Raw genomic sequence first — 20,612 nt, forward strand, 5'->3', positions numbered from 1 at the left:
AATAATTTGAAAACAAAATAAATCTAAAAGACAAAGAAAATAAATATCACCTATAACACTACCAGTAAGACATACCAAGGCTAATATTTGATGTATTTTCTTGCAGGCATTTTTCTATACATACTTATGCATAGTTTTATTTCCAGTTCAAAAAGCAACACATGTTTATGGTAAAGTATTTGAGGAAATAGAAAAGAAACTATAAAATTCATTTGTAATCCAACCATCCAGCAATAACTACTCTCAACATTTTTAGACTAAGTCTCCATATCAAATTGAAGTTCCTCATTAACTGACTGTTAAATAATTGATTTGGAAGCAACAACAAGGAATCCAGTTGAAATTAACATGGCAAATACTAATTGGGTAAAGTCTATCATCTACAAAGTTTTTCTTGTAGAACTGTGGCTCTCGGTTCAGTGTGCATGACATCACTGAGGCTCTTGTTAAGATGCAGATTCATGGCTCTCCAAGCAAGAGTCAGCCCAGAATATGCATTTGACCAGCTGCTCCAGTGGTTCCAATGCAGGTGATGTGTAAAACAATTCAACGAAATCTCAATAACATATTGTGGCACACAGATTTGGAAAACAATAAAGAAAAAGCATAACCCAATAGTATTTATTTTAAAACTCGATTAACAATATGGGCAGATAAAGTTTTACTGCTGAATTCAATAATAAAAACAAAACATAACCAGAAATAGAAAAGGAACCACAGTGAAACTGGCAGGCCCATGAAGGGATCACTTGTAATTTCTGATTCCCTCTGTAATACAGTGGTGGGTGTGAGGAAGTCACCTACAACCCAAGCTTTCTGGGACAGAGGTTAAAACAACACAAACGGCTCTGTTCTTGACTGGATACAAAAAGTTGTAGGGCAGGGATGTGGAGAAGAGATAAACAGTCAGTTTACATTTTACTGTTTTGAGATTCCTTTTGAGTAGAAAAACTGTATATGAATGAAAAGGACTTGCTCATCAGCACTTGTATCAGGCCTCAAATTACAGACTTTTTATAGGCTCAAACCTGTAAATTCCATAGCACAGAGAAAACAGAGAAGCTCCTGTAAGTAACCACTATGGATATAAATAGTCCAGATACTGTATGTTTTAAGGGCTAGGACTAATTACTAATTTATCACCTTGACTGCAGTCATTTTAAGATATATTGTAATAGTACTTGCTAATATTTATTGAGGTAGCCATGAGCACTAATAAAGGCTTTTCATGTATTACCTTATTTACTTATTAGAATAACCCTGTAAGTTATATACAGTTTGCAGATGAGAAAACTGAGACACACCGAGGTCAACTAATTTACTCAAGGTCACCACTCAATTAGTATGGTGTTGGCATCAAGTCAAACCTGCATGGTCTGATTTCACAGCCCTCACTCTGTAACACCATGCATTCTCTCTGTCTGTGTCTCTCTCTCTGCGCCGCTCCCTTCCTCCTTCTCTCTATTACTTATTTGTGTGTATACAACACACAAAGAATACACATGTAGTTACATAGTCAAGGGTTAGATAAGATTAAGCACTGTCATTTGCCAACAGACAACATGGATGGATCTTGAAAGTGTCATGTTAGCAAAATAAGACAGAAAAAGTCAAGAACCATATGCTTTCACTCATATGTGGCATATAAAACTGAAAGCAACAAATGAAAAAAATAGGATAAACAAACAAAAACTCACAGACACAGAAAACAGTACGATGGTAATCAGAGGGAAGGGGGGTGAGGAGCAGTAGAAGAGGGTAGAGAGAATCAAATATATGATGACAGAAAGAACTGACTGGGTGGTGAACTCGCAATGCAATCTACTGATAAATGATTACATATATGCATTATTATAGAATTGTACACTTGAAACCTATGTAATTTTATTAACCAATAGCACCCCAATAAACTTAAAAATTTTTTTCAATCTCTGAAAAAAATAAAGCAGGATAAGCAGATTAGAGGCTACAGTAATAAGGAGGGAAATAATGGGGGCTAAGACTGAGGGTTGTTGGTGGTGATGGTGAGAAGTAGTTGAAATATGGATAAACTTTAAGTACAATCAACAGGATTTGCTGATGGATTCAGTGTGGAGTTTGAGAGAAAGGCATCAGGCATCAAAGGCGACCGCGAAGTTTTTGGCTCTAGAAACTAAAAGAATGCAGTTGTCATTTTTCCGAGACAGAAATGATTCTAGGAGACACAGGTTTAGGCTGAAGGATAGGAATTTGGTTTTCGACATGTTAAGTTTGAAATGTCTACTAGAAATGTCTCCAAATGGAGACACTATGCAGACAGATGGAAAGACAAGTCTGCAATCAGTGGAGAGGGTGAGGGTGAAAAGATGGATTGGAGAGTCAATGTGGAGGGCACATAAGCATGAGTGTAGACATTCGAAAAGTAAAAGGTTCAAAGACTGACCTCAGGTGCACTTCAAGGTGGAGAGCAGGAAAATATGAAAGAAAAAAAAATTAAGAAACTGAACCAGAAAAGAGAATGGAGAAAAGGAGATCGAAAACGAAAAACTTCTTGAGAAAGGGTGTGTGATGAACTGTGCCAACCACTGCTAACATAGGCTAAGATGAGAAATGAGAACAGACCACTGGGTTTGGCAACGGAGAGGTCATTGCCCTTGTCACATCTGCGTAGCTGGACGACGGGATGCAGGCCCAAGCCAAACATGAGGGAAACTGGTTCAGATTATGGGGAGCCATCAAATGTGAGCACTGTAATGCATTAATAAAGTTTACTGTTCTATAATTTTTAATGATTTTCAAACAGAATACAATCGTCTTTTCAAGCCGTTTACAAAACAGTTTAAGATTAATTTATATTTAGGAAGTTTGCAGAACAGATTCTAAATTCCTAATTATTTTTAGTATCTAACTAATTCATGTGCTGTAACTTAATTTTAAATTTGTCATCACATCAGGGAATTTTTATTTTGTTCTAAATTTAGAGACCATATGAAAACTCAGTTTGTTTGCAGGCTAAACCCAGATTAGCAGCACTTGACAGTCCTATCAAAAAAAAAGTTTCTATATATACTACTTTCTATTTACTTCCTTTTTAAACTTAGAATTCTATTTTAAATGAAAAAAGTGGATAAAATGATATCTAAATTTTTAAATATTAAATAATTATCTTTCTGAGCAGCTTTAGGCTGGGATATTCAAATTTGATCATAATGCATAACAACACATAACACATTCCCTGAAACAAATATGGTGGGATTGCCCAACATAATGACATGGGAATAAAAAGCCTTTGTTCTTTTTTCATTAAGAAGTGTAAGGGTAAAAGGCCAAAATAACAGAAGTGTTTATGATGAAGCAGAGCTAAGATATCTTTGATTGCCCAAGTGGCATACAGATTTAGTTTTCTGAGACATTAATTAACTAATGCTGAGTTCATTTCCTTTGCATAATAAAATGACTCTATCTCAGTTGGAAATTGTGGCTTAGCAAAAATACTTCTGCCTTACCAGATCCAACCCACATGCCTCCTTCCCCCTCCTCCCACTCTGGAATTCTATACGAAAAAAAGGAAGGCCCCAGGCAGATGGCAGTCTATTTCTGAACAGGGAGAGCTGAGCAAGCCTCACATTTCACCAGCTGAGGTGGGATTTCCAAAGGGAAGGTTTTCACTGGTGACTCTGGACTTGGTCATTTCCCTTCCTGTAACAAATAGGTACTTAAGCATTATCATATTATCAGCCAAATATTGTTAATAGCAGACGTAATACTGAAAATACTGTTGTCTTTGGCAAATATTAAATTGAAAATTCACACTGGCTAGATAACAAGAAACTTCCAATGTACATGGTACTATGAAAAACTGAAATATTTTCCTAATACATTTAGTTCACTTTAAAGGTAGATACTAGCTAATGATACAAATGGTGGTACACTTAGCCCACAGGTGGCAAACACAAGGCCCATGGGCCGAATGCAGCCCTCCACCTTGTTTTATCCAGCCTGGCACCTCGCTTCTACCCAGCGGCAGCACTGAGCTCTTGCTTAACTATTAAGGAGTAGTTACATTTGTACAGACCTAAAATTACATCTGGCCCTTTGAAGGCAACCGTGAGGCTGATGTGGCCCCCGGTGAAAATGAGTCTGACACTTCTGGACTAGCTGATAAAGCCACAGACACTAGAAGCAGGAAAAAAATAGGGATATTTAAAAAAATTTTTTTTACCCTTACATGTGCAGAATTGTTCCTTATAGTAATTGGTCAGATGATGTCATTTTATGTATGCCCTACTGTCATTATCAAGAACTGACCTTAAAACAGTTTTCTCTTCCTTGAAGCCTATACATTTGTGATAGATGGAAGAAATGAGGAAACAATAAATTCTTTCTATGTGTTTAAAGCTTAAAATCTTCAAATTCTTGTCCTGTTAACTGAGTCCAAATGCTATCGAATTTTTGTTGAACACTGAACATTGTTTATAAAAAGTACGCAGAGGGGATTTGATTGTATTGATGCCTAAGGCATTCTTAGAGTAACAAATATAAATATGTGTGTGGTATGGAAATGCTTATAACCTACAGCATGATATATCTACTTGTAAGAAAGGAACACATCCTAGAATATAATGAAATTTAAGGGCCTGTCCAGTTTATGTGATCAGGTTTTACTTCTATGTTGACGACGAGAGAAAACATCTAGAGTAACTCCTAATTCTTAGCTTCCTGGAGTCATGTTCTGTTTGCATTCGCAGTGAGGTCCAAGGCCTCAGGTTATCGGTGCAGGGAAACTGACATGTTGGCACTTTGTGTGCATCTTACCAATACAGATCAATCCTGTGGAGCTGAGTTTGCTGCCGGGAGAACATTCACAATTGAAAGATCCAAGGTTGTTCCTGCAGGCCCCATTGACACATGGGTTGCTTTCACATTCATTTATATCTACAATCCAGAAGGAAAAGATTCTGTTAGAACTGCCATGTGTTTCTGGAAAATATTATTCCAACAAGCCATGCTATGCCAGAACGTCTGGTGAACTTGGCTCTCATAATTTTAATATGGATCTATGAAGCATAAAGTGAATGGGGAATAGAGACATGCGTTTTACAACGTGGATACACATACACACAACTGTGGACGCAGTAGGACTACAGGAGGCAGCCTATTTGAGAGGGTTTAGTATGTGAATCTTCACTATTTTAGCACAACTTTACATATATTGGATTAATCTTCCCCCATATTAAGATATCATTGTCCTGTGGGAAATTTGAATTTTGACTCCATGGAAAACAACACATTGTCAGGTGTGATGTGCGGTGCACAGAGGCTCACTGCATGGCTCCACGAAGTGTTAGAAATTCAAAAAGCCTGTATTAGAGATAAAACAGCACCATGCTGGCTTTAATGCCAGACTCCTGAATACAAGTCAGAAAATAAGGGGTGACATTTCATTACCAGGCACAGCATTCTCCTCCAGTCCTTACCCACCTCCCTCTCTTGTTAGCTTGTCCACATTTACATGTTTGGTGTGGAGAGTTGTTTTTTTTTAAAGTATATATGTTTGGTAAAATTAAAAAGCCAAAAATCTTTTAATTGCTTCATATAGACCTTACTAGCATTAATTTAATTTGAGTCCTAAATCAAATCATATGCCATAATCTAAACAATTCCTGTTGATAGTCAGAAGTAAACAGAATTAGAGTGTACCTATGTTCTCAAGTGGTGACTAATGAAAATGTCAAACCAATAAAATTAAAAAGTTGAACAGGAGTTAGCTAAAAATGAATACAAGTTTCAGGTACAATATTAGCAACAATATCAAAGACTGACTTTCAGTATAAATTCAACCACTCAATTTAAAGAGGGGGTATACAGATTTCTTTTTGTACTTGGTTAGTTATCTGAAACGGATTAACATATCTCAAGAGTTTTTTTGTTGAATACTAACTAGGGTCTCTGAGTTCACCAGAATACTTATACTTTCTTGGAACACCCCTTTGAATTAAATATAACATACCACATTAAGGAAAACACATAGATAAATAACTGTAACACTGTAATGCTTGCTCTTGAATGTCTCAAGTCAAATATAAACTAAACTGGTCCTGAAAAGGCAGAGCTCACTGTTGATTTTCAAGTGCGTAGACTTGAAATGCAAATTAAAAATCAATGTGGAAAACAGGTGTGTTCCTTCTTTGCTACTTCAAAACTACTAAAGAAGTATCCTCCAGGTGGTAATTTAATTTCTGAAGTAAAAATTGTTTGAGGAAATATAAATACATCTTTTCAGGTTGTCTGTAGCAAGAAAACCTCTTAAAAGAAAAATACAATAACAGGTTTTTGTAAATATAGCACAGATTTGGAATGAAAAAAATCTATTCCAGAGTACTGAAATTCTTTCCATAGAAACACAATGCAAAAAAAGAATCACATAGTCAGGAAGCAGATAACTAATACGAGGACAGACTATGGATAGGTCACCTATTCATTTGTCAGAAGCTCCCAAAACAGAAAAATGTATCATATGTTTTCAAAATCCCTATTTTAAATTAAGCAATTATGAACTCAAAAACTATAAACACATGCAATGACAGCTACAGATATCAACTGTTTAATTTTTCCTTAAATACAATGTTTTTATGTTATAAATGTCATGGAACCAGGAATTGAAACAGTTCACTGTACATTCCTGGAAATAAACTTCAAAGAACATCTGGTTTACATTTAACTAGTTATGTCACTGGAAACACAATCTAAACCACAGTGCTTGCTGTAAAAATTTTAACTTTCACAGGCTCTCAGAGCTCAAACAAAAAAGTAAAATAAATTTTTGTAACTTCAGTCTGAAATAGCAGAGGAACTTTATCATTACTGCTATTATATATTTAAAATAGCCTATTGAAAATGTGAATGACAAACAAAATTGGTTATCATAGCAAATATATACAGAGAAAGTTACAGTCTGTAATGAATCTGCTAATAATTCCCCATCTAGTCTTTGGAAATTAGTTTAGGAAGAACAGAATGAAGAGAAGTGCTTCAGGCAGACAAATTTACTGTGTGAATTTGATGGTGGAAATAAGGAGGTGACCCAAAGGAAAAAAAAGATTCGTGGCCTTTGGGTCTATTTTTTTGGCAAAATATTTAATAAAATGCAAATAACAGTGGGAAGAAAATGTAGAAGTAAAAGTTACTTGGTTAGGTTTCTCATGATAAACCATTTTTATTTCTACCAATGTCACAAGGTTAGAGCCAAAATATTTCTCTATCATTTCTTTTTTATTTACATAATACAAATTTCTTTCTTATAAATGACAGATATAAAATACATTTCATATTAAAGAAAAGGCTCAGATTTATCAGGAACAATTATCCTTTGGACAAAATGAGGGAAGAAAACTGTTTCTAATCCTTATTGTTGCCTGATTTTTGTATTAATGTGCTGTAATATTTATGTAATCAGTCAACACCATTATTAAACACCATTTGCTCCTACTCTTCAGTTGTTTGTATAACCATGAGCATCCCCGCTTTTTCTCTTTTTCGGTATGTTGGCTGTTAGTGCCCTTCAACTCCATCTTTCTTGTTACAATGGAGGAAATACTGGTGTGCTATAAATATCATTGACAATTCAGTTATACAAACCAAACTTTGGTCAAATGAAATCAAAGACACTATCTATTTAGTTCTCCATTGTGTGTATCTCTCACAATAGCACCGAAAGGTAACGTTGCTGTGGACAGGGAAACCAGTCCTAATACTCATCAGCTTCCCAGTTAAATCAAGAAGCTATTCTAAACTGTTCTTGCTTTCAGAGTTTCTTAACGTTTAACAGAAGCTTAATCCTCCAACAGACAATAAATAAAATGATAAAAGATGGTGAGAAGTGTGGAAAGTTGGGAAGAAAGAAGAAAATGATTAATAAACTCTTGAAATCCCTTCTTCCACCCACCAAAATACTTACTCATGGAGGAAATACAGCTAGAATACTTTTTTACAGAGTATGTTTCTCAGAGCAATTCTGAAGAATAGATGTTTGGGATAGGGGGCAGTGGGTGCTAGAAAATAAAGCTTGTGGTTGAATACATTTGAGAAGCCTTAGCTGGTTTAAAATGAGAGCTTTTATATCTTACAGAAAGATATTCAGAACTTTTGTGTGCCCCTGCTCATTCATGGAGAAGATGAACCTTTGAGTACTTTAACTGGCAACAGCATGAGCATTTTTCTTTGAGGAGCCTCTGCAAAATGGGGTGGGCAGGAGGTGAAACAGTTATCAGAACTAAGATTACAAAAACTGTATTTTATGCTGTTTTCTTTCCTTTTTTTTTCTTCAGGCTAATTACTGGTTTTCAGTGGTCCCTCCAATTCAATTCAAACTTAGAATGGCACATTGTAATTGCATTTCACTGACTTCAGCTGAATCATTTGTGCTCCGGCATCTCTTTCCAGTCCTAACTTGTTTCTGATCACAAGAATGCTTTGAAGTTAAACAATAAGATGAAGAGAAAATGTTAAGATCCTTTTGCATAATATTACCATTTGCAGTTTTCTTGGCTGTGGAGTCACTAAGAAACAAATACTTTAACAGATAAGGAAAGGGTTATTCAAAATAATTAAGGATGAAATCTCTTTTTAAAAGTTACTATTCAGAAGTAGTTATTACGTTGATAATATATGGGACAATTCTGTAGGCCCACAAAGTGAGACTTCGAAAGAAACAACAACTAGTAGTCATATGACAGATTATTCTGAAACATGCAGTACTCTGATCAAGAAACAAAAGCATAACTGAATGCACCTATTACTTATCTGGTATCTCTCTAAAAACAAGGCCTTCCCTAAGCATTTAACTCATTCGTGTAACCTCCATGGCAGAAAAATGTGGTTAAAAGAAAACAGCTTTTAAACAGTGGTGTATGATCTGTAAGCCCAAACAATAACTTTTAAATATCAAGTGAAAAGGACAATTTTTGAGACTATAAATTTAATTAAGGTAACTATTTTTAGTTAGGCCCCAAGTATTTTCTGGGCCAACCTCTGAGGTACTTTATCAATCATTTCATAAATAAAATGCCTAAGAGCTGAATCTGCCATTACAATTCTGGCTCCCCTAGTCCAATGTGTCACAGTGGTTTTTAATATGGGACAACAATATAAACAAACAAAAATCTGACATTATATTTTGGCAACTAAAACAAAGTGGCTCCTTTCACTTTTTTGAAAAAAGATTTTATGAATTTATTTTTAGAAAAGGGGAAGGGAGGGAGATAGAGAGGGAGAGAAACATCAATGTGTGGTTGCATCTCATGCACCCCCAACCGGGGACCTGGCCCACAACCCAGGCATGCGCCCTGACTGGGAATTGAACCAGTGACCCTTTGGTTTGCAGGCAGGTGCTTAATCCTCTGAGCCACACCAGCCAGCGCCCCTTTCATTTTTTTCACTTTCGTTTTTAGACTTCAAAATGTTTGTCCCAAATGTCTGTCATTACTTTATCTGATTGGAACAAAACTAACAGTATTCATAAACTGTTAGGTGCATACTATTTCTAAAACTGGCATATTAACTGAATGAGACTATAAAATTTTAAATATTCAAATAATACTCTTCTTGCGATATTGCTTTGTCAGCGTACTGGACAGTTATGGCTGTGTAGGTGCTTCCTTATTCACATGTAAGGCAAGGAACAGCTCGTACCTTCACACGTCTCCGTTTCGGTCCTGAACACATACCCTGGTGGGCATGTGCAGCTGTAACTCCCAGGAGTGTTTCGGCAGAGGCCGTTGTCACAGAGCAGTCTGTTTACCAAGCACTCATCAATGTCTGGAAGCAACCATCAGAAGACAGGAGTTATACATATTGAAACACAGCACAGTGACTGACGATGATTTATTTTTGTTTTTTTCTCATTCCTCCTCTTGACATAGACTTTTTGAAGCTACAACACATTCTTTGATCCCCAAATAAAATATACTCAGTTTTATTTGAATGGCAAATTCTTATGTTGGTGGCCACTTTTAAGGTGTTTTGAAGTCCCTGGGAGGTATATTATAGTTTGGAAAAGACACATCACTGTTTTGTTCTTCATTTACTTATTATCCTGTAGTGGGATTATATGTGATATAGTTTAAGCACTGGTGAAATTGATTAAATGATGAAACTCATCTACCTATATATGCTTGCTTATATGTAATAAAAATAAAACTTTTTAATTAAAACTATAATAAAGTATGCATTAAACGGTAGTTGAATAAAAGGTATTTACTAATATTATCCCATTATGTTTTTAACCTCAGAAGCAATTAATTATTAATAGAAATTAATGATGCATTTTATATATTCCTTTAGCAATCTACAACAGCCTAGAAAGTATTTAAAGCTAGAATTTAGGAAGATCCCATTGAATTTTATCTTGATATCCACACTCTCATTTTTGCAAGTATAGTTAATGACAGAAAAATAAAAATTTCAGCTTGGGGGTGAAGATTTCCTTTGACAAAAGTTACATTTTTAGTCTTGCAAATAACAACAGTACCTGACCAAACAATATACTGACATTGTAAAAATTAAAAAAAAATTGAAAAAATATTTCCTATAATTCTATCACTACTGATAATATGAATTTTTTGTGTTTTATCTGATCTTTTTACCTTTGGATATTATGTTTTTTTTCCAACTTTGAATCTTGATCTTTAAAAATTAGTGTTATATTTTAAGCATTCCCATAACTTCCCCTACATTGTTTGTTTTATCAAGTGGCTGCATCACAATTTATTTACCAATTACCTCATGATATGGGTTGAATTGTGTCCCTCAAATAAGATACGTTGAAGTCCTAACCCCTAGCACCACAGATGTGACCATATTTGGAAATAGAATTGTTATGTAAGTAATCCAGCTATCATAATCCAATCTGAGAGGTGTTTGAAAATAAAGGGGAAAGAGAGACAGACACACATAGCAGGAAGAGGATGTGAAGACGCACAGGGAGAAGGTGAACATGTGACTACAGTGATGTATATATAAGCCAAGAAAGACCAAGGATTCCTGGCAAACACCAGAAGCCAGAAGAGGAAAGGAATGGTGCTGAATAAAAAGGAATGGTAATAGCATCATTCTCCCCAGTGCTGTCACAGAGAGCATGGCTTTGGGCTTCCCAAACTGAGACCATAAATTGCTGCTGTTTCAAGCACCCCAGTTTTTGGTACTTTGTTACAGCAGCCCTAACAAACAAAAGCTGGAACTTGGCTTCATTTTATTTTTAAAACCTAGTTTTAATTTTTACCAAATTACGCATATACCTAATTTAAAGAGTTAAGTAGTGCCATGAATTGTGTTCAGTATGTGAATGCTCACTGAACCTGTTTTTAGTAGAATACCATGTGCTCAACTGTACTTGGAAGTTTTGCTGAAAGCAACTTTGCTTTGGTGAATAAAAGCTGGCTTGTTTGCATATATTCTATAGCTTCAATAATCTTTGGCTGGTGTCCTTCTCTGTAGGTGTCTAAACCTATTATAAGTACATGACATTTAATAAAGTTTTATATATCCATCTGTATGTATTTCTTCAACTCAAGATCATATGGGTATCCTCAAAAATAAAAGCCAGTACCATAAATGTATAAAATGTATTCCTTTCTAACCATAATCATCAAGGCTTCAATATAACAGTTGTCAGTGATTAGATATAAAAATTACTACATATAATGATGGGTTGAGTAACATTAATTTTATAAAAGCAAACTAAAGTGCTCTGTGGGAAAAATCTAGATTCTTTGCAAATTCTTGAATTTGTACTTGAGTGTTTTCAAATATTCTCTTTTAAATTACAAAAAAAAATCCATCCCAGTTATCATGTTTAGATATGTTACAGTATGTAAGTTAAAGTTATGTCAATCAGTAAGACTGTATTTTCTTAACTTAGTATTTATACTGCCCTGTTAATTTTTGAAGTCTATTTCTTAGTGAAAAATTAAAGAATTAAGATAGATGCAGAAAAACAACAGTCCAATAATTTAGTATGTGTCCATTCATTTGAGAAAAGAAAAATCTAAATACTAAGTTGTGCCACTAAGAAGTTTGTTACTGCATAACAGAATCTGTCTGATTCTAACATTTTTATCTTTGTGTACTAAGAAGAAAATAAGAGAAACTGTAAGATCTCTAGTTATAGTACTCTATTTGTATTTTGATTTCCCCTAAATTCTGGGATTAAACTACATGAAAGGCTCATACATAAATACGACAAATAACTTACCAATACAGTTTCTTCCAGAGGCATCTGGTTCATAGCCACTGTTGCAATTACAACGGTAACTACCACGTAAGTTTTCACAAATTCCATTGGCGCATATATCGGGATCCAAAGCACATTCATTGATATCTGCGGCAAATGTCGAAAGTTTAATACTCACAGACATTTTATTGTTTGCTGATACATGCAGGTTTAATAAAGATCACTCAACATATAGAGAATTTAACTTGGCAAACCCACAATTTGCCTACCTTCAGAAAGGGAAAGGAAATGAAAATAAGGAATAAGGATAAAACTGATACAGGACACTTCCCTGGTAAGTCATAATAGAATGGAGGCAACTGGCAAAAATTCAAATAGTTAAACCATGGAATGCATCTGTATTTATGACAAATTAACTAAGAAATTTATAGGCAGTTGGCTTAAAATCCAAAGGAAAACTCATCTTGATAGATATTATAACCATCTAATTAAAAGACAAAGATTTACTAGGGTGGTCTATGTAACTTTATGGTGCCTGAAGGCATGGAATATTTCTACTTTATTATCATATTTTTATAGTCAACAAAGTAACATGATACTTAATAAATGTTCCTCTGCTGATAAGTTGGAATTAACGGAGAGGCCAGTACAAATGTGGATACTTGAGAACATGATGTTTCCCAGTAAACCATGACAATGTCCCTCTCTGCCACCCTTGCTCAGTGGAACCTGAGGAATGATTTGCTTGTATGAGCAACCAAGCAGTTTCAACAGGGGGCTTGCTCTGTTGGGGAGGCTGTGTTGAGAGGGAACAAAATATAGAATAGGTATAAAATCAAATTTTGATCACTATGCTCAAACTTCGGTCATTATTTTGATGCTCTTGTTTTCTAGAATTTAAAAAATCATAAATACTCTAGAAATGTCAGCCTTTTCATTTTGTTTTTGGGAGAAACATATAAAAGTTTTCTTCTTTACTCTGGTTTCTGATATTCATTGCAAAGATGCATCATTACCCTGTCAACTAATCTGTAATTTGCCTCAAGTCTCCTCAGACATGAAAGTAGAAGAATATATATATAAAATGCAGATTAACAGCACCCTACAGTTTTATTTAAAAAAATGAAAGTATATGTTTGTTAACACAGAAAATAAATAAAATAAACACATATGTATTTCATATTTAAGTTTCTACTTTGGAATTTTGTTAATCATATTGCTAAATTTAAAATAAGAAAACAATAAATTTTACTTCTCTAGTTGGATAAAAACAGTTTTAGTATTCTTAGATATAAACAGTCCTAACAATTTATTTTTGGGGCTGTATATCCAAACTTGATCCATATCAAATATGTCTTAAAGATTTTTTAACCATGTCAGTACCATTATTTAATTTAAAAAAGTAATCTCAGTCTTTATCTTTTTGACCTAAATATCAACTCCAGCTTCTTCTTAAGCCATGGTATGCATAAAATCATTGGGAGTAGTTTGTTACTGACATTTTTAACAATGCACATTTAGTAACACATATTTATCCACTATGAAAAAGGTGCATCTACATAAAACTTAATCAGCTAGCTTATAACAACTGTTCTTAGAGATAATTTATCTTGCCATTCTACAGTGATATATTTTTAGAATATTAAATATGATTTTATTCATAATGTTACAGTAGAATCATAGAGCTATGAGGTTGCAGAATTATTATGAGGTGTAGAGCAGAACAGAGTTACCTCTTCCGTCCACGGTGATACCTACTCCACTACTGCACAGACCATGGAATTCAGCTATGTGATGAAAACAGACAGATTAAAAACTCTACACCATATCTGTTTTATACAAATCACATAAGTCCAAAAGAATATTAGCAAAAATTATGTGAATTAATTTTTAAAATAAAAAGTTACTATTTTCTAGTGCACAATTATTATAAGAATTCTAAAAATAGTCTTTCTTCCCCTAAATGTGCCAGGTTACCCTTCCACCAGCCGTATGAGAGCATCCATTTTTGCACACCCTCCCGACACTGGGGAAAAATCAATCATTTGTGCTTTACCAATCTGATAAACAAAAATGATAACTTATTTTCATTTTCTTTTAATTTTAGAACAACTAGGCATCTAATTTTATCTCATAATCTACTACTTTAATTTCTACCTTGTAAAATCTTATTTGTGCACACTGCACTTCTATGAGGATTTTAACTTCCCTTATTACTGTAAATCCCTCACAAATTATGAAAATTTTTTCTAATTTATGTGTGTGTTTTGCTCTTTACCATCTGTTTTGAAAGCCCTTTGTCATTACAAAATAACCAAAATGTTACATATTCTACAAGAAAATCATTTTTATAAAGTTTAATGTTGGGAGCTCACCGTATTGTTTCTGATATTTATCAATGATACTCATTAGTTAGTTCAGTTTTTCTTTACTGATGTAAATGCTGTCTTTATTGCATCCTACATTCCCATTTATTTCTACAATAGATGAACTATTATTGTTTTGCTAAAGTTTAAATAACCCAGTCAGGATTTTTAATGGAATGACAAGCCATTTCCTTTGCTGGAATGCAATTCTTCCATCTTCCATGTGGGAAGTTCTCATTTTTTTCAATACCATTTATTTCTATTCCTATCTGTTTCTAGATCAATTTATTTTGTTTACTGACTTTTTAAACCTAGCCTTGTTATTAATTTTTGTACCTCTTTCATAATATACATAATTCATTTTAACATATTTTAGGGCAAGACTTCCTTCATTAACTCTTCTTTTTAAAAATGTCGTACTCAGTAGTTCTAGGTGAACTCTCAAGGTTTGCACCATCTGTTTAGGATTTTTTACATAGTGACAAGCCATTTCCTTTGCTGGAATGCTTACATGGCAACTAACTATTCCTTCCTTTATGCTTTCCCAGTGTGTCATACATACCCCTTTCAAAGGTCTAATCACACTAAATTGTAATTTATATGTTCACCTACCTATATTATCAACTATAGCCAACTTTAAAGAAAAAAAGACTATTTTTTAAATCCGTATTGCACTTACATATACTCAATACAGGCTTACATATGCAATACGGATTTAGTAAAAGTATGAGCACAGAGGATCAACCTTATCGACCTAAGAGTCTGGAATCTCTAATAGACTGTACCCTAAGACCATTTTGTGTTAAGATAAAAATAAATAAAATCAAGTTCTGCTAAAGTTATAATAATCTTGAAAGCAAAAAGTAAATTTTGTGCTATTTGTCTTCATAACTGACATCATAGATCAAGGACATGGAGACTAACATTTTTATGTAAAAAAAATCTGTTTTAACAATCATAATTGGATCAGCAAATAAATTTTTCTATTTACCGTGTGTTCTCTTTGTTGAGAGATCTTAGGTAAATACAAGCCAAATCTCATTATATGAGGGGGACCCCAAAAAACTGAAATTTATTTATAAAAATTGTGTATTTATTCTTACATGTTTAAACTTAAGTCATTTTCAAAGTACTCTCCATTTGATGCAATACACATACTGAGACATTTTTTCCACCGTCCAAAACAGCTTTTGAACTCCTCAATTTTGACACCTTTAAGTGCTTCTGCCGTTTTCTGTTTCACCTCTTCCACATCAGCAAAACGTTTCCCTTTGAGGACTTTTTTCATCCGGAGAAACAGAATAAAGTCCCTCAGAATGAGATGGTGAATAGGGAGGGTAGAACATGGGGGTCATGCCATTTTTGGTCAAAAACTGCTGAACACTCAGCTCACTGTGGACAGGTGCACTCATAAATCGCCCATCATGAAACGGGCAAAAAAAAAAAAAGAAATCACCAAAGCAGAATGCACCATCTCACAGCAATGCCAGCAGATGCACTGATATAGATGGGTTCCTAGAACAATCACCGAGTGGGGGAGCCTGTACTACAAGGGGCCCGCCCTCCAGAAGATAATTCCATTTTTTGGGGTCCCCCCTCATATGTCTCACATACCAACACAGGTTTGTAGTTTGTTTCTTCAATTAAAAATAGTGACAACACACTTCAGACTTGATGTATTCTTTGACCAAATATCTAATGTTACATTTCTAGATTCTTTATCAGGCATGAAACTGGCCAATGGGATTACCTGAGTTTTTGGCAGGGCATGGCTGGCAGGGCTCTCCAAAACCATAGTCTGGATTGGCACAGCAGCATTCAGACTTGGTTACTGCACCCGGGAAAGGACGGACACACACTCCCTTCTTTATTCCACCATAGCAGGTACTGCGCATGTGAGTATCTAAAGTACACAGAAGAACAATGAGTTGAGGAAGTGATAAAGACAGATTTCAAAACTGAAGTCTTCTTTTAGACTAAGATTGGAAGCTTCTAGAGGGCATCTGCCACTTTCTTTCTTTCTTTAGCACCTATGAGTGTTACAAAATCAACAAATGTTTGTTGAGTGAGGGAAAGAATGAATCCATATCAACAACTCTTTTTTTTTCCTCCAAGACATTTTATGTGCTACACAACAGCCACTGTCCCACTTTCCTCCCAGGCCCTTCACTGAATCAGGTATACTTCCAGTTAGAAACAACACTCTGAGCTCTAATCACTGGCTATACTCAACTGACATGACACATTATTATTTCTATTTCTGAAGTTCTTATGAAAAATGAAATGCAGTGAAGTTAAACTACCTTGAGATGACACTGCTTAACCAAAAAATTTCTTCCTTCCTTTTCAACCCCCATTTACTCTTTTTACTGCAGACTCTCAATAAATCCAGTTTTAAAAAATAATAACTACCACTAAGTGCCCTTGGCTTTGTGCTAATTGCTTTACAGACATTATCTCATTGAACATCCAGACAACTCCACAGGACAGTGATTATTCACACATTACAGAAGAGGAAGGTCAGGTTCACAGGGATTACATAAGAAGCTCCAAGTCCTAGGCCATCCACTGGCTGACCTGGGATTCAGGCTCAAACTCACGTGACCTCCAAAGTCCTTCCTCCTTCTACTGTGTCATGCTACATATCAAAGGATAATATCCTGCCTAGTTTTCTCACTCTAAATTCTCATAAAATATGCTACAACTTTATGAGACACTAAATGATGAACTATAAAAAACTAAAATCATCATAAAGGCCAGAGAAGCAGTTCAGCTTTTAAGCAATATATACTAGCATGGTAATTCCATCAAATTATAAATATCTGTGATTATTCACAACTTGTCAGAAGTAATTTTATGTGCTTGTTATGCAAAGTGAGTCACCCAATGATTCTTATGATCTGGTAGTGTTTCTCATTAAAACAATAAGATTTATTGCTTCACTAAAGCAACGAGATGTGTACATGCTCCAGTGGAAGAGGGCCATGAGATTTACCACGCCAACCGTGTGCGGGGCACGTGTTGCCCCTTTCTGCTTCGGCTGTGGCCAAGTTTGACAGTCTGCTCTGAGTTACGCAGAAGTGTAGGACTCAATGCAAAGACAAATCTACACAAACACACACAGTTCATAACTCCCAATATATTTTTTTTGAGTTCTTTGGATGTCACCCATTATGTCAGAAGGCACCACACCACAGAAGGGTCAAAGTTATTTCTGTTTTCATGCTAAGAATATAAGCCATGCAAAATTTTTAGAAGCAGGTCAGTAAAAAAGCCTGTGGTGCCCACTTGAAGAGGGAGACAGGTTACATAGCTTCTGGTCTGTTTTACAGGTTAACAACACCAGAAGGTTCATGAAAAAGAAGGTGGTGTAACTTATGTGTGGGTTTTAGGAACATGCATTGTCCCAGGCTCTGATCCCTGTGGGTAACAGGATAACCTTACTTAAATTACTTAACATTTTTCTCACCCATTAAATGAGGATAGAGTTTATATTGTAAATGAGGGTGTGTTTGTTAAGCATTAAGCACAAAGTCTAGGACATACAGGAAATACTAAAAAAAAATCAGCAACCTCATTTTTCTCTTTTTTCTTTAATGAGACAGTCGGCCTTTTCCTCTTCAAAGACTGGAACTCTAACTCATATTATATTCTTCAAGTACAACTAAGCCACTATTACAGGTAGACAGGATAAGAGATGCCAAAGCCAGACTGCCCCTAGCACGTGCCCACAAGGATGCTTTGGGAGGGGACTGGACCTAAACGCTAAGCTGTATTTTTTCCATATGTTATCAAATTTCTCCATGCCATTTCTTCCTTAAAAATTGGGATGTTTAAAGGATTTTCTCAGGTGATTATTAGCATCTATACACATTGGTAAAGTACTACGTCTGCACACAAAATGTTAATTGTATTTTATTATTTCTTTAGTATCAACTTTATTGCATAAGACCATGCCTTAGATGTTATGCCATTATTCTAATTTAATAAAATAATAATAATTGTAATAGCTAACTTATTGCGCATATCCTATGTGCCTGACATTATTCAAAGCTTTACACAGATAAATCTCATAACTTATTTAACCCCCAAAGCAGCTAATGAGGAAGGGGCACAGAGAGGTAATATATCTTGTCCAAGGCCATACAATTAGTAAGCAGCAGAGCTAGAATGAAAAAAAAAAGAAAATTAACCTTTAGCTAACAGAAATGTCAAAGAGTATTCATCAAGATGCTGACATATTCTTTTTTTTTCAAGATTTTATTTTATTTTATTTTTAGAGAGAGAGGAAAGGGAGGGAAAAGAGAGGGAGAGAAACATTGATGTGAGAGGGAAACATCAATCGGCTGCCTCTCGATGTGTCCTGACAGGAGACCAAACTGGCAACCCGGGCATGTGCCCTGACCAGGAATTGAACCGGCGAGGCTTTGCTTTGTGTAACTAAGACCAACCAACTCAGTCACACAAGTCAGGGAAAGATGTTGACATATTCTTAAGCCAATATAACAGAATGTAAAAAAAAAAAAAAAAAAAAAGCTAAAATCCCAAGGTGCTGAATATCAAGTAAGAAGGTGAATTTGGACTTGGAATTTGGAATTAGTGACTTGGTCCCTAAACCCTTCCCAACATCGAGGCTATAAAGTTTAAGAGAGTGGCAATTAAGAGGGTTTTTTGAAAAGGATCTTTTTGGGGCAGGGCAGTAAGAGCTAGGTTATAAGTTGGAGGTGTTTCCCTCCTCACCTCTGAAACCTAGAAGGGCTTTGTAATCACCTTTGCCTCAGACACCTGACAGGGACACCTAATAGGCAATGGTGAGCAGCTATTCCTTCTGTAGGAGCCCTGGGAGGTGACACCAGCCTCTTCACATGGTAAAGAGGGCCAAGGATGGGCATGTCCTGTGCATTAGACGCAGGCCACAGTAAGAGAGGGTCCTAAAATGACCATGTGGAGGGGTGCTGAGGGGTGACCATCAAGACTACTTAAAGTGGACTGCTGAAAGACCAAAGATGGGAATGGCTGTGAAGAAGAAAAATGTAGTGTCTGCAGCCTTGGAAGGGACGTGGAATGCCTCTGAGGTAGCCATGAGTCGCCCACAAGGAGGAAGTCAGCTTTACACATGTGTGAAACCCCCAAATCTTGGAGCCATCCTAGGATAGAATCAGTGCCTGCACCTTCTCCCCTCTCCTCATGCACTCTGACCCTGGGGGAGTCAGAGTCACACCCTGCCTGTGAGTCAGGCTTCTCCATCGTACTAGTTATGGTAATAGTTTGATTTTCTGAAAATAAAAGTCCACATCTCAGTATCTAGGGAAACAAAAACAAATAAAAAAAGAAATCTAAAAGTTAAAGTGCTAACTCAAATAACAATTAATCACAGTGATTCATTTCTCTTTTCAACAATCAATGAATCTTAAATCATCACCAAAGGAGAAGACATGAAGAAAACACATCTAGCATCTTATGGGAACAATAATATATAATTTTACACACAGAATAGATGGTGTTTTTACTAAAAAGTTTAAGTGACCACAATTGTGAAAAAGTAGAGAGGGCTTTTCAAGAATTTCTAATGTCTTTTCTGTATGTTAACAAGGGAATGATTTTTTGTGTTTGAACACTGAATTCTTAACAACTACTTAATATGCTAGTTGCTTAGAATAAAAATTTCTCCCTCCAAAACTGGTTTTGTACCTATTGTAGATTTCAACAGAATCAAGAGTAAAGGAAAAAAAATCAGCTAAATGTATCAAAGCAAGTGAAAGTATTTTAGCTCTTTAAGCAGGAAGAAGCTATATTCTTCTAGTTCTGTATTTGAAATATCCCTGAAGAAAGTGCTGACAATTTTGTAAGCAGAAATAAATCCTAGATAAGATAGATTAGAATAACTTAAGTGGACAGATTATTTCCATCAGCTCCTGCCTCTTCTTTCCCCTGCCACCCTTCGGGATACAATGTTTTGATTCCCACAGGTCAGAGTAAAGTGTTATCAACTACATCTAAGAAAGAATTTCATTTCTCTCAAAATTACTTTTACACCA

At 35.4% G+C, this 20,612-nt stretch overlaps 1 protein-coding gene across 1 annotated transcript in view; it reads right to left on the reverse strand.

Moving 5' to 3' along the window:
* The window catches only part of FBN2 (fibrillin 2), a 256,232-nt gene that overhangs the window by 77,667 nt on the left and 157,953 nt on the right, over positions 1–20,612 (reverse strand). The window contains exons 16-20 of the mRNA XM_045838059.1: positions 16,325–16,477; positions 13,942–13,995; positions 12,230–12,355; positions 9,670–9,795; positions 4,795–4,914 (exon numbers count right to left, since the gene is read on the reverse strand). Coding sequence (XP_045694015.1) covers positions 4,795–4,914; positions 9,670–9,795; positions 12,230–12,355; positions 13,942–13,995; positions 16,325–16,477 — 579 coding nt within the window. The remainder of the gene's footprint in view (positions 1–4,794; positions 4,915–9,669; positions 9,796–12,229; positions 12,356–13,941; positions 13,996–16,324; positions 16,478–20,612) is intronic.

This window comes from Phyllostomus hastatus, unplaced genomic scaffold (assembly GCF_019186645.2).
Source record: "Phyllostomus hastatus isolate PE091 unplaced genomic scaffold, TTU_PhHast_1.1 phas_contig_254, whole genome shotgun sequence".
Classification (NCBI taxonomy): domain Eukaryota; kingdom Metazoa; phylum Chordata; class Mammalia; order Chiroptera; family Phyllostomidae; genus Phyllostomus; species Phyllostomus hastatus.